This window comes from Galeopterus variegatus, unplaced genomic scaffold, assembly GCF_000696425.1.
Source record: "Galeopterus variegatus unplaced genomic scaffold, G_variegatus-3.0.2 Scaffold1973, whole genome shotgun sequence".
NCBI lineage: Eukaryota > Metazoa > Chordata > Mammalia > Dermoptera > Cynocephalidae > Galeopterus > Galeopterus variegatus.
In genome coordinates, this window is record NW_007728084.1 from 164,716 (window position 1) to 179,284 (window position 14,569).

General features: G+C 50.9%; 1 protein-coding gene and 1 long non-coding RNA gene across 3 annotated transcripts in view; one reads left to right on the plus strand and one right to left on the minus strand.

Moving 5' to 3' along the window:
- The window catches only part of TET3 (tet methylcytosine dioxygenase 3), a 103,949-nt gene extending 89,808 nt beyond the window's left edge, over positions 1 to 14,141 (minus strand). The window contains exon 1 of one of the 2 annotated variants that reach the window (XM_008579881.1): positions 13,408 to 14,141. In XM_008579881.1, coding sequence (XP_008578103.1) covers positions 13,408 to 13,710 — 303 coding nt within the window. In that variant the 5' untranslated portion in view covers positions 13,711 to 14,141. The remainder of the gene's footprint in view (positions 1 to 13,407) is intronic. The other variant, XM_008579882.1, reaches the window with a different exon arrangement.
- LOC103596286 lies at positions 9,313 to 10,875 on the plus strand. Its single transcript, XR_551038.1, has 2 exons — positions 9,313 to 9,353; positions 10,408 to 10,875. It is a non-coding gene; the product is annotated as an uncharacterized LOC103596286 (long non-coding RNA).
- Positions 14,142 to 14,569: the final 428 nt, after the last annotated feature.

Sequence of the window (14,569 nt, forward strand, 5' to 3'; positions counted from 1 at the left end):
CCCGCCGGGCGGGGGGGGGGGGGCGCCCCGGGGGCGCTGGCTGCTGCCCAGGTCCGCACCGCTCGCCGGCAGGCTGGGGGATCCCAGGGCACCCCGGCTGCCTCCTCCCCAGGGGACCCCGAAGGTAATATCCAGAAGGCGCCCTCTGCGCCTCTAGAGTCAGAGATGACAGACCGCGCCTTGGGGCAGGGCAAACGCTGGTGGGATTCCCGATACTGTCACTCTCCGACCACAGACTCATCCGGCAGCAGCTGGGGCAGTGCCAGGCCCTGTGAGAATGGCATGGGGCGCAACAGACCCTCCAGTCCTCACAGAAGTAGCAGCAGCCGCCGGGGCAACAGGAACCCTCACCCCTTTTGCAGATGAGGAAACAAGGCAAGACGAGTGAGTAACTTCCCCAAGGTGACACAGCTAGAAAACAGCAGAGCTGGGGACTCCAAGCCAGGCCTGTCGGGCTCTAAAGACCACACTCTTAACCACCTCACAGTTCTAACTCCCTCCCTCCAGTGCCCACCTCAGAAAACAGGCTGTTTCTCGGAGCCCACGCTGCCTGTGGCTCAAAGCCCCCCAAAGTCAGCCTTGCCCTCCTGGGGGACACACACACACCCCGCACCTCACTCACCCCTGGTGCCTGGACCTACCCTACCCCAGAAGGCCTCCCCACCACCATCCCACAGTGGTTTCTCCTCTCTTGGAGGGGCCACAGGAGATGCCCCTCAGACCTCACAGCCTCCCATCCCCAGGAAAGGCAGAGAAGCGGAGGTGGCCCAGATCTCAAGAGCCCCCAGACTCTGAGCCTGCAACACCCAGGACAGTGAAGGAAGGGCAGGACAAGAAACAACAGAGGAGAGAGGAAGGCCCTGCAGTACACTCCTGGATTTAATTTCTGGCATCCCTGGGCACATCCTTCTCTACCCTATTCCCTCCCTGTAGCTGAACACCCAAGAGCTTCCACTTCCCAGGAAGGTGACTTCCACATACTATAGTACCCACAAATCTGCATTCAGTTCCCCACTCCACCACTACCTCACTGGTTGTAACTTACCTTTCTTAGCTCATCTGCAAAATGGAACTACAAATAACAGCTACTTCATACGGTTGTGAGGATTCCCGTGAAGAAACACAGCACATGCCTGCTACCCTGTAGGTGCTGCTAGCTACCAGCAATCGATTTCTGGAAGAGTTCACTGGGTGCTACTTCTCTTTGTCACAGATGAATATGCTGAGGCCAGAGAGAAGTGACTCACAGGACTAATTAGGATGCATGAGAGTCCCTGATCCTGTGATTCGCTCTACTACCCACTCTACCACAAACGCCTAATTGCTGTCCCCTCCCCAGGGCCCCATGGGGGTACTCCATGCAAAGGAAAGACAGCCCTACTGGGCTCCTCCTAGGGCAGGCAGGGACATAGATGACAAGGGGGGCAAGGGACAGTGTCCTGAGCCATGGCTCAAGGTGGGAAAGTGGGCTTTTGCACCCCTCACCTCTTATCTTGATGAAGCCCAGTGGTCCCCCAAGCCTCTGCCCCCCCCTCACCTGCTTGGACAGTGACAATGAACACCTTTGCTGCTGTGGCTGCCTCAGTTTATCACACCCCTGCTACATACCAGGCCTTGTGCCAACCATGTTATAGGATTATCTCATCTGACTCACAGACAGCCTTGTCTCTTAGGGGGAAACTAACGCACTTAGAGATGTTAAATTACTTGCCTGTCAACATAGCTGGTAATAGATGGGCTGGAATTCAAATCTAGGCGCTTCTTATTTCAATTCTCTAATCCCACCCCCTTCACCCACCCCTGACCCCTGTCTTTCTGCCAGCCCCAGGGAGATGCAAAGTGGACTGGGATAACTGGAGCCTGAGCACTTTACTCCATGGGTCTGAGAACAGTAATGTTTCCATGCCTCATAGACTTCCTGATGTTGCTCCTCCTGCCTGAATCCCCGTCCCCCTCCCCCTCCTGGCAAGCCAATGTAGTGCAAGCCTCCATCCAAACACTGGTTCCCCTCTGACAGTATCTCTGATCACCAAGCCCCCATGAACATCCACCCGCTCCTCCACGTCCTCACAGAGCAGTGTGCTACCTCCTCTAGGGCACCAGTCACAACAAAGTGCAGTTATTTACACAGCCGTCCTCCCCACGTGGGCAGAGGCCCTGTCTTTCCCACTTTACTAGGCTCTGCGCAGAGCTGGAATGTGTGGAGCTAAGTTTCTACACAAGGAGGGTGAAGAGGCAGAGGGTTGGGCACTGAGATACAGAGGCCACCCTCCTGGACAACCTTCTTGCCAAGGTCCCCAAGGATCCGAGGGACACCTGTTCTCCTGGGAGGGCAGGACCTGTCACAACTGAACTGTAGCCAAGCAGCCAAGTCCTCTCCCTAACAGCCTGCTTTACTCATCTCCCTGTGCTAATTCAGCCCCACACCAACTGCAGATCCCCACCATGCTCTCCAGCAGCCCTCGGCTACTCCAGGGGAGCCTGTGGTCCCCAAGGCAGCTGAACTGCTCCCATCCCATCCCACCCTGGCCTCCTTCCCTCTTATGAGGCACCTGGAATGCCAGGGCTTCAGGGAGTCAGAAAGGTGCATGCCAGGGCTATTCTGCCTTCAGCCAGGACACTCTCCACTCCCCATCTGACCCTCCTCCCATCTCTATCTGCCTCTGTTTCTGCATTTGGGGCTTCACAGTGACCAACCCAGAGGTACTTGGAACCCCTCTGCATGGGGAGCTGAGAGTCTCTCCCCACCTTCCATCACAACCCCTGGTCCCCACTGAGCTCCCAGCAGGAGGAATGGGGCTACAGCCCTCCCCACCAGGAAGAAGTGAATGGATTCACCCATTTTCGGGACATACAAAATGCCCTAATACCAAGAACCTCGGGAACACAGATACCCAGGAGTTAGATCCCACACAGATATCTGAAGACCAGAGAATGCAGACACATCGGACATACATACATATTCAGGGGATCTATAAGAGCACCAGCCAAGCACCAACCCTACATCAGGCTCTACACATGGAGCGTGATATACCGTATCTTATTTAACCCTCAAAACAAACTAAGGAGACAGAAATTATTCCTACCCACTTTATGGATGGAGAAATTGGGATAAGCACCTTGGCCAAGGTCACACAGCTGAGAAAATGACTGATCAGGGCTCTCACCATCCCCTCACTTGCAGCAGTACAGTCAGGGCTGCTCTGTGTAGCTCTACGATTTTCATATCCACCTACCTCTTTTAGAGCTGGCAGAGGGTAGAAGGAGGCAGGCTCCTCCTCCCTCGCTTATGGCTATGTCCTGAACAAGGTCACTCTCCACAAGGCTTTACCTCAAAGCTCAGTTCAAACTCTACTTCCTCCAGGAAGCCTTCTCTGGTTACCCCAGTCCTCTGCCAGCTGACAGCACTTCTAACATTTCTCATTTGACACTTGGTACTTCTATTTGTCTCTCTGTATGTGTGTCCTGCCTCCCCAGCCAGAATGGCTGGAGTCGGACCTCTGTAAAGCCCCTGCGGGGTTTTGCCCAACTGTTCCACACACTAAAGGCACTTGAAATCGACTGTAAGGGAAGTCTGTGACCTCCTTCCCTCTCCATCACACAAAGGATCCTGCCAAAGAAACCCGACATCCCCCCCCCACCTTCAGAGCCTATGTTTGAAGTCCCCAGTGTCCACGCATCAATTTCCACCCAAGTAATTGCAGCCCATCACACACACATCATCCCCTATATTTGAAACTCTTTGCGGTTGTCATGGGAACTGCTTTTGCCTTCATTCACTGATCAGGCCTCACAATTAGCTTTGGCAGCGGAAGTCTGTGTCAACGGCAGTCACAGGGAGGAGGAAGCTGAGTAGGAGAAGCAGCAGCAGCAGCAAAGATGTTCCTCTTGGAGATGCAACAGGCCCCCAGCGACGTCCGAGGGAAACGGGCCAGAGCCAGCCAACAATTCCACCCTTGTGCTTCCATACCAACAAACGGAATGCACCAGCACCCCCAGACTGAAGGGTAGCAGTTGACACTGCATGCACCCCACATGCCCTCCTAGATGCTTGCTTATGAGAAGGTCTAATGCTTTATGAACCTCATTAAGACCTCCTCACCCCAAATTCAACAACCTTGGACCACCAAATATTCCAGGACCCAACCAAATCACAAGGGACTGTATGTCGCTGTTGAGAAGGTGGGACATGAATGTTGAGCAGTTTAGGAACTCAGGCAGCCCCCACAGACACATCCAAGAGGAACTGACACAAAGTGTCTAACCTTCCACCTCAAGGATCTGCCCTCAGGTGGCACCCAGCATTATGTCCGCATCCTTTCACACCCCTGCCACCAGCCATGAGCATTCAAGTAGCATCTCCACACACCACAGGTGCAGAGGAGATGCCACCCTCCTCCTGAAAGCACATCCCCTCCTCATCCTTCACATGTCACTACACTGAAACTCTCAAGACACTTTCCCTCCCAGGCTCAAAGGTGACTAAGGCCAGTCTCTGCCCTCAAGGCGTCCCTCCCATACAACCCTACCAGAATGTACTGTAATTACTTGTTTCCAGGCTGGTCTCCCTCCCCAGACTGTGAGCTCATTAAGGACAGAGTTAACGTTGCCTCCCTTTACCCCCCCACTCAGGCTCAGTGAGGTGCCTCGGACAGAGCCAGTCCCAGGCAAGGTTTTGTTGAGTGGGTCTGGAAAGGCAACTTGCATGTCTACTGGTCAAAGCAGATGACATTTTGCCTCTGGAAACTGAAGCAACTCCAGAGAGAGGAGCTGCCCTCCCCCAGTATAAGGGACACTGTAGGTACTAGGAGCCAGGAAACATTCCAGGAAGGTGTCTGTCTTCCTAGCATCAGCTCTTCTCCTTTCACTGTTCCCCTCTACCTCACACCCATTGCACCCCACTGCATCCTGCAGCATGAACACTGTAGACAGGACCCAGTCTCACAGTATGAGTCTGCCATCGCTCTTGCTTCTAGGGCTTCAGGATCATCCCTAGTATCACTAAGGGTACTGGGGCACCCAGAGCTTACCCTTAAAGGGCAGAACAATCAACAAAGAATAAGACAGGAGAGAGCCACCCAATCCTCCCTATAAGAATGGCTCAGAAGAGGAACAGATTCTATTCCAGTACTTTGTTAGTTGTTGGTGACCTAGCATCTCCACACCCCCTCCCTATGGCTTCTCCCAGCAGAAATTAGGAAAGGCAGGGGGTTATGAGGGGCACCTGCAGTCTGATCAGTCCCCCAAAATGATTCCATCCAATGCAACTCTCCTTCCATTCTGAGTATCCAGAATCACTGCTCTAACAGCAGTGGGAGGTGCATGAGTTTGTTCACTAACTCCCTGGTTGGGCGTGGGGGAGGCAGGACACAACAGGGTTGGAACTTGCAAGTCAGAGCCAGCGGTGCAGGAACAGAGCTGTCCAAGTACCTCACTCAGGGCTTGTGCTACCTGAAGCAAGCCCCAGACCTGTGGGCACCTGTAGGCCAGTCAGCTACCCCACACCGGGCTGCTGGCTTTCTTTTCCCCCCCTCTCCCTCAGCAGTTAATAAACTTAGGTTATCAGAATTCTTATGCAAATGACAGGAGACAAGGCCACCAAAGGTTGGTAGCAGCCCTAGCCCTGCACAGACACACTCGGGCAGAGGTCAACAGCAACCCTAAAGGCCTCTTCCAGAATCAGCCAGCCAGGCTGCAGCAGGGCTCAAAAGGAAGATGAAGGGGTTCCCTTCCTTTCCAACACCTTCTCTCTTCCTCATCATTCTACCCTCATTCGACTAGGGAGCTGTAAAGAAGTAATGGGGAAAGGAGTGACAACTCCTGAGACTCCAGACGTGGTCTTCCACACTGTCTTCTACAGAGTGAAATCAACCAAGACAGAGAGGGATGACTCTGGGTGGGACCTGTAAAGAAGTAAGTTTGGGGCTAGAAGTCAACATGAACAAGGCTCACTGGGGCTGCTGATCAAGACTGTGGGTGGGAAGGGGTCATCCTCCCTGTTAGGGAGCCACGGCTCACTCCTACTGTTGTTCTCTCGTCACAGCAGGTATGTAAAACATGGCCCATGCCTCCAAGGAGAAGCTGTGAGCTTTGCGGCGGGTTTGAACCCAAGAAAATATTGTCCCCTTCCACAGACCTCACCACTTACTTTGGGGAAAGGGGGCCAGGATCCTAAACCAAAAAATCCCTGAGAGCAGCCAACCCATACAGCTATTTCCCCAACCCAGAAAGAGGCCTTGGTGAGGGTTCGAGGACCACACAGGGGTGCCACATGTCTAGCTTGCAACGCTGTCCATTAGAACCTCCTGTAATGACAGAAATGTTCTCAATCTGCACTGTCCAACACATGAGCCACTAGCCATAGGTGGCTATTGAGTACTTAAAAGGTGGCTAGTGTGACTGAGTTACTGAATTTAATTTTAATTTATTTAAACTTAAATAGCCACCTGTGGCTACTGACCATCATCTCGGACAGCTCAGGCAGAGCATACTTCTTAAATATGGGGAGGTCATGAACACTCTTGACAATTTGCTAAAAGCCATGGGCACATTGCCCTGAGAAAACATACCTTGCACATTCATATAACATTTGGCTGAAATTTTCAGAACATTCACAGACCTTACCCCAACCCAGATCTGAGATTAGATCTAAGATCAAGTCTAGAACTTGCCCAAAAATGCTGCACTCTAGCATCAATGTTTCTTCTGTAATGTAGTTGTTTAAAGAATATGAACATAGGCCTGATATTATACTTTTACATAGTCTTTGCAAGAGGCCACCAAGTGCAGAAGCCCCCACCTGATAGAAGATGTCCTCATAACAAGCATCCCCAAGACAGCATCCAGCCTCTACCCTGACCTGTGCAGACACAGGATGCACAGCACCTCTCAGGGCTAGCACTTCAGTCTTAGAACAGCTGAAAATGTTAGACAATTCTTTTCCGAAATGAGTTCAGTCTGCTGAACTCATAACTTTCTTCCACTAATAAAAGTTCTGCATACTCCTATACATGAAGGGCTTGACTACCTCTTCCACACAAGACTTGCCTTAGCTTGCATCCCTCTACTCATGTGCAAGCTGAACTGCCCTGTTTCCTTCAATTGTCCGGCATGTGACTACCCCAACAGATTTCAAGATAGGCTGTCAACATGCCTTTTAGAGTTTTGGCTCTACCTGCTAGGAAGCCAGGGTTCCTAACTTGTGTATTTCTTTTTTAAAAACAAAAGCAGGAGTTTGTATGTATCATAATTAAATCCCATTGAGTCTGGCTAGGGCTCATTGTTCCAGCCTGCCCCAATCTCCTTAGCCCCATGTTCTATCATTCAACTTACTAGCTGCATCATCACCACCACCCACAGCTCTGCCACACCTACCACTTACATCTTGTGAAAAGAAGACACATCCTCTCTGCTCCATAAGCCTCCAGATCCTTCCTGGAGACCCAAGGTTCTATGGACACACCCCTCCCCTGCACAACCACCACCATCTACCACTGTCTCATGGGGCTGCAACATCCTGAGTCAGGCTGCTGAGCAAACATCTCTTGAGAGCCCTTTCTTGACTGTTCTCAGAACAAACACACAAGTTCTTAAAGGGTTTTATGGATAAGTCACTAGACTAGAAGGAAATGAACTCCAGAAAAACAAGAATAAATACAGAGTAAATTTCAAGAGGTCCTTGTCCACAGGGTAAAGAAATGGGTTGAATCATCCTCCTTACCCCTGTTGGCACCTGGAATTCTTTCCCTGCTCCTCATGACTAATTTCTGCCCCTGCTCCTCGTCACAGAAGTGCTGTAGACCAGCTTCTCGTATTCTCATGGACATACAGGTCACCTGGGGATCTGGTTAAAGTGCAGATTCCGATTCAGTAGGTCTGGAGTAGAGCTGGGGAGTCTGCATTTCTAACAAGCTCCCAGGCGATGCCAATGCTGCTGGTTCACTGTGTAGCAAGGTAGAAGTGAGGCTATGAACCATCCAGGTGCACTTGGACTCAGATGAGCAATATGCAGTAGAAGAGTCCAGGCAGGTGCCCATCATCTCAGTCTCTCATCTGCAGCAGAGGGTCTCCATGCTAGATACACATTAGATATACTTGGGGAGCCCCAGACCAATTGGGCCCACCCCAGACCAATTAAATCAGAATCCCTGGGGGTTGAGGGAGTGCAGTGGGGAGTGAGGGAACCCAGGAACTGTTTTTTTTTTTTTAAGTTTCCCAAGTGATGTACATGGTTGATTAAAAAGAATGAACAGGGCAGTTATATCAGTGCCTTTCTTTCAGGATGATTTAATGTCAAAACCTGGACCTCTGAACTGTCCAAAAAGCTGGCAGCAGATACCACTTACTTGCAGAAATCTAGATCCATTAGTTTGATTGCGTTGCTCCACAAAGAACCACAGGGACCCCCGAAGTCATCACTTGCCTTTCTGAAGTCTCACAAACCACCTTTTTAAACAATCTGTTCTAGAACTGTCAAGCTTACATGTCTATAATTTCCACAATATTTAAAAAAGTGGACATTTTGCCCATCTGATTTTTTGGCCCTCTTTCAATCATCACAATTCCATAAAGATTGTGATTCCATAAGCACATTTGAAGGTGTTCATCAGGGAGTGAATGACTCAAACAGGCTCAGCATCTCTCCTCTCCCCAGTTTACACCTTCCAACACGACAGAGACCCCAGGGCTGTGCGCTAACTCGCTTTCTATCCCAGTTACACTCACAAAGTCGTAAGCCTACTTCTTCCTTCTTGTTCTTGCTGAGAACATAAAAAAGACTCGTTGTCATGAGCATTTTCCATCAGCCTCAGCACATTCTGGCCGCTGGACTTCCTGACGCTCCTCTTAAGGACTCAGACCACTCCTGAATCTGCCCTTAATGCCATGTACCCCCTTCCACGTAAGGAGCATGGCCTCTTACCATCTGCACTCACTGGAGAACAGCCCTGCAGCCACACAGATGGTAAAGTTGCTTCTCCACTCCCACCAACTCCCTCCTTACGCCATCATTCACATTTCCTTTTTAAAAAGCAAACCTACCCATCCAGCCAACTTCCCTTTTAGAGTGTGTGGCTATGGGATTAAAAACTGCTTGCATGTGAAAGACAATTTTCTAAAGTCAAGGGTAGACACTTCTCCTTGCCCCGCTTCTTTCAGACTTCACAGATGCTAAGAAGGAGTCCCTTTCTCTAAAGATTCTCATCACTTCTACTTCACCAGCCAATCCTCCCTTTGTTGCAGGGAGCTGGGGCCAGCCTAAAAGCATCCCTCCTCACAGCCTCTGTCTTCAGGAAGACAAAGCTACCAGCGGGCCAGGCAGGAATTCACCAGGCGTTCCAATCCCCAATTCCAAGGTATCTTGTCTCAAATTTTGTACAGAGCTCTACTTCAGTGACTAAGTCCACTTGGCTGAGGGCCAGAAAGTGTTCTCACACCCTATCTCTTTCCATTTCTCTCATTCTCGCCCATAATGCCCTCAGTCATGCTTCCACCCTTATGCATATGTTTTTCTATTCAGTTTCCCCCCCCCCCCCCAATAAAGGGTTATTCTCCTACTCTCTCTCTCACCCATGGGCAACTTTTCAGTAAGGCCTAGGACCATGGTGACCCCTTGCTCTGGGGTGTCCAACCTTCCCCCCCTCCCCCAGCAAAGAGTCAAACTCCTCCCTCTCTCTGCCTGGCCCCATGGTTCCACCCAATGGGTCTTACATGAGCAAGCAAGGGGATGTCTTGAGAAACATTTAATCTGTATTGCATCTTTACAACCCAGAGACTAATGCACAGTTGTTTATGCATAAAGATTAATTCTTTTCTAGACATTCAGGAATGTTTTGTCACAGTGTACTGATTACCTACTATGTGCCAGACATTATGCATATTTTATCTCATTTAATCCTCACAACAACTCTGCAAAGAAAGGTTATTCCCATCTTACAACTGAGAAAAATTGAAGTGCAAGAGAGAAAATGTTGCCCAAGATAGTAAGGGGCACAGCATTTACCTTGGGTTCTAAGCCCTGCTGTGCCTCTACATCCATCAAATCCAACTTTTCTAATCAGCCATTTTCATTAGGCTACCAAGCCACCATTCAGGTAAAAAGAATGACAAACAGCCTTTGACATCAGCCTAGGATCTAAGTCTTTCCCAGAAGTAAGAAGGAAGACCACAGTACAGGAATGTACCCCTTCAGGTGTTATATACAGCTACTGCCAACCTGCCCCAATCTCACATTAGAACCCAGAGAAGTTGTCACCTGCCCCCCGGGAGCTGTCTCTAGTCTCAAAAATGTTGAACTTCTTTTCTGAGTAGAGGGATTCCCCTGTACTCTCCTGCCAAAGCCCACTGTAAAAAAAGAGTGAGGAATAGGGAAGACAGAAAACCAAGCTAATCTCCCCCTACCCCTTTCAGGATGATACAAAGCAGCTATCAGCAGAGACTTCAAAGGAAGCCCCAAAGGCAGCTGGGAAGAGATGGAGACAGTATGAAAGTAAGGAAAGGGTTCTCAGAGGAGCGGCACCACTCTAACAGAAGAGGAAATGCCAGGGAGAAGAGATGCAAGTAGATGGTCTGATTTCCAAGAGACTCCTGGGATGCTGTGTCCTGCCCCACTGAAGAGTTAGGGCCAAAACAACCTCCCCAATCCCAGGACATGTTCCTATTGCTACATGTTGCTAAAATCTAATGGCTAAGGTCCCAGCAGTTCCTGGGGGCTGCTGAAGCTAGACTGGTCCTCGGGCTCATTTGCTCAGGCAGTCACTCAGACATGTCTTAGCTCTGTGACTATGCCAGAGATATGTCATTAAATGTAGTGTCACCTGGACAGTGGTTCCCAGGCTTTCAGCCTTCATGGACCAATAAAAAAATTTTGTGGAGACAGATACTAGTTACGATTTTGTATCTTACCAAGACTTAAAAAAAAAAAAAAAAAACCTACTTCTTATCAACACCTTCACTTCATAAAAGAAAGCACATTTGAAACATCAAGAAGTAGAAAGGACCAATCCTTACAAAAAAGTACTGCTCTTTAAGTTAAAGAAAGTTAGCTTTAAGAAAAAACTCACTCCATTGTCTCCTTTTCATTGTTTCCCCCAAAACTGGGAGAATTCCATTGTGGGCCAGCAGTGGTCCACAGATCAGCGTGTGGACCCTCTGTCCTAGAGCACTAAAAAAACAAAAAAAAAAAAAAAAAAACCTACTTCTTATCAACACCTTCACTTCATAAAAGAAAGCACATTTGAAACATCAAGAAGTAGAAAGGACCAATCCTTACAAAAAAGTACTGCTCTTTAAGTTAAAGAAAGTTAGCTTTAAGAAAAAACTCACTCCATTGTCTCCTTTTCATTGTTTCCCCCAAAACTGGGAGAATTCCATTGTGGGCCAGCAGTGGTCCACAGATCAGCGTGTGGACCCTCTGTCCTAGAGCACTGCAGGCCATCCAGCACATTTTATCTGACTCTGGGAGCCTAGAAGGGCAGCTGACTATGTCAAGGTCCACAAGGATGCAGACATCTCTCAGCAGGGTTGTCTCTAGGCCTCAGCCAACCCATATCCACGGTGTCTTAACCACGACCACCCAGCAGCTTACACACAAGGATGACAAGGCCCTGGCCTCGCTCCCAGCCCTGTCACTCAGGTATGCTTTGTTATTGCCAAAAGAAGCATTTAAACACAGTTCTACAAGGACCACCGGTTCCAAGAACATCTAGCCCAGAAAGCTCAGTCTCTTCACCCCTTGGGTTTGATTATGGAGGAATGGAGTGAGACAAAGGAGGTGGGGAGGAAATGAGCACTAGAAGGAAGGAAGCAAAGGGATCAAGCTTTACAAAGTAGACTCCTTACACCAAAATGCCAGACCTTATGCCAAAAAGTGAAGCCTACTCCTGATCCCACTTCCCTTTCAGAAATGACTCGCAGGGTACGGGACCAGCAGGATGCTAACTCCCTCCAACCCCAGCAACATAAAGGGGCTGGACACCATCTCCCAGACTGGGGAGCTGCAGATGTGATCCAGATGTCTGCTTTAACCAGAAACAGAAAATAGGGCATCAAGTCTGTGGTCCCTGGGTCATGACATACAGCTTCCACAGGGAAGGGACAAGAGAAGGTGAGAAGGGGCAGAAACATCATTGCAACACCTACTTCCCTGCCCCCAACACTTGGATCTGTCTTCCTAGCCAGGGGACCATAGCCCCACCAGCTCACGGAACAGCTCCGCACTCAGCGGTCAGGGAAATCCCGTGCGCAAGCTGCCGGCCCATCGCAGCCGCGGGTGCCCTAACCCTCAGAAGTGCAGCAGCTCCCAGCCCAGCTGGAAGGGGCTTCAAAGGCCATCAAGTACAACTCCTCCATTTCCCCAAGGAAAAGACAGGCCCAGAGATAGAGGCCTGGGTTGTCTGGGCCCTTGGACAAATGAGTGGCAGAGCCGAGGGAGCCCCGCAGACAGCGCAGGCCTCCGCCTCTGTCCAGCGCCAGTTCCGCTGCCTGGAGCGACCTCAGCCGCTACACCACTCCTCCTGAGCTGCTCAACTTTGCTAGTCTCTACTTCTGCCAACTCTCCGCTGTCGCGGCTGCCACCAACCTGGAGTTGGCAGTCCGCCACCAGAATGGAAGGAAAGGACGGCCAATGCAGGGTCACTGCCTATCCGCCCCCCCCCCCACTCCACCCACTCTCATCCCAACTCCTCCTTCCCTCTTCTATCCCCCCTACCCCAAATAACGGGGTTGACAGTGTCTCAAAAGCACATCACTCATTCATGCAATTAGTAAATGATGCAGTAGCTCCTACTACACACCAAGGAACTGTGCCAGGTCCTCAGAACACAGATAAAAAACAGTCTTTGACCTCAAGTAGTACTCAGTACAGTAGGAGAACCCAAATCATGGATTTCTCATTATATTCCCAAGCAGTTTCAACTGGCTCTCTTGCCACCTGAGAAAAATGATGGTACCCAAGGAAAGGTTTAGGGAAAGAAACATCTTACTCCATCAGGGCAACATAAAACCACCCTGTCACTCCAGAGCTTTCTCTCCAAATCCATCAGCCTCCATCCCTTACCTGACACTATCACTGCCTACAGTCCCCAAGCATTAATGTGATCTTGAAATACATCTGAGGTGTCAAGCGGAACAAGGCACTTCTAGAGATAAAACTAGACACCACTTGCAACAAATGCAAACACCAGAGATGAGGGTACTAGCTCAGAGCCCTCTGCGACCCAGTCTCATACAAACTGCCAGCCCTCCAAAAGAGCCCAAACCAGCTTCCAACATCAATTACACTCCTATTCAAAGCAGGACCAAGAGGATCAGAAACGGGAGTACGGGCTTAACTGGAGGAGTCTCGAACAAGACCCCTATAATTACAGCACCGTCGAGGAAGGGACGGGAGCCTAGCAAGGGCCAGCTTACCTCCTTGAGGAGCCCCACTTTTTTCTTCAGCACTTCACACTTGCGCAATTTGCAGATCTGATGTGTGCGGCGGTTGGTACAACTAGTGCATGCCCCACAGTTTTCCAGCCGCCGGCAGGGCTCACAAGTACCACATCGTTTCCGTTTCTTTCGCCCATCTCCACCCCCTCGGACTTGGGACTCACTCCCGGGTATGGGGAGCCCAGACCCCTGGAAGCCCCCTACCATAACTTGGCCCTGAGGGAAGTCATAAAGGCCTGGCAGGTCCGGCTGGACCGCCAGGGGCACCTGAAACTGGCTCATGACGCTGCCAGAGGTGGGGGCATAGGTGCGGGGGCAGAATCTCAGTCCAGTTTCCTGCCGCCTGCAAAGGCCACCAACAGGTCCTTCTCTCCCAAAACAGTCGAGAGTCACAAGGGTGAAGGCAATCAGCTTCAGTCTCCTGGATGGGCGCCTCTTCTCAACCCCTCTTCACCTCTGCTGCAGCAGTCTCATGGGGCTCCGTTGGGGGCCACTCTTCCACCTGCTGGGGCCCAGGATCTGGGGGAGGACACCAGCAGCAGCCCGGAGGGAAGGGATCATCTTGGCTGGGTGGGTTCTTCACCCTCACCCACCCTGGACCCAGGCATGAGGTGAGCAGGTGGCTGTGTGGCGGGGGCAGGGCAGGGTGAGGAGCTCCTCCTCTTGGTATTTCTCCTCCAGGGTCAGGATGATGGAGAAGGCAGCGCTGCCTGAAAAAGAGACAGAAAGGGGAAGCGCATCACTGGGGGCTCAGGGACAACTTTCACGTGTTCCCTCTTCCTGCTTCTGAGAGGAGAGAAAATGGGGGAAGAGAGGGCTTGCTCAAATGAAGTCCTGCCCAGAACTTCAGGCAGGACGCACCCAGCACCCGCTCCCTGTCTGAGGAAGCGAGCCTGACAGCGTGCTGCGGGGGCCTGGACTACGAATTCAAGGGGTGGTCAAGGTGAGATTTCTAAGAAAGTTGCCTCTGCCTCACCCCCGCGGGCTCGTGAGTTTCTCCAAAATTCCCCCATACACCCTGCACTGGCGGCCGCCGGGCCCTCCCCAAGTGAGCGGAGCTTTCAAGATAAAGTTTGCTGAGAGCCTCGCTCGCCGGGGCTGTCCGGGCGCCCCCGGCACGGAAGCGGCCTGGCGGTGGGGG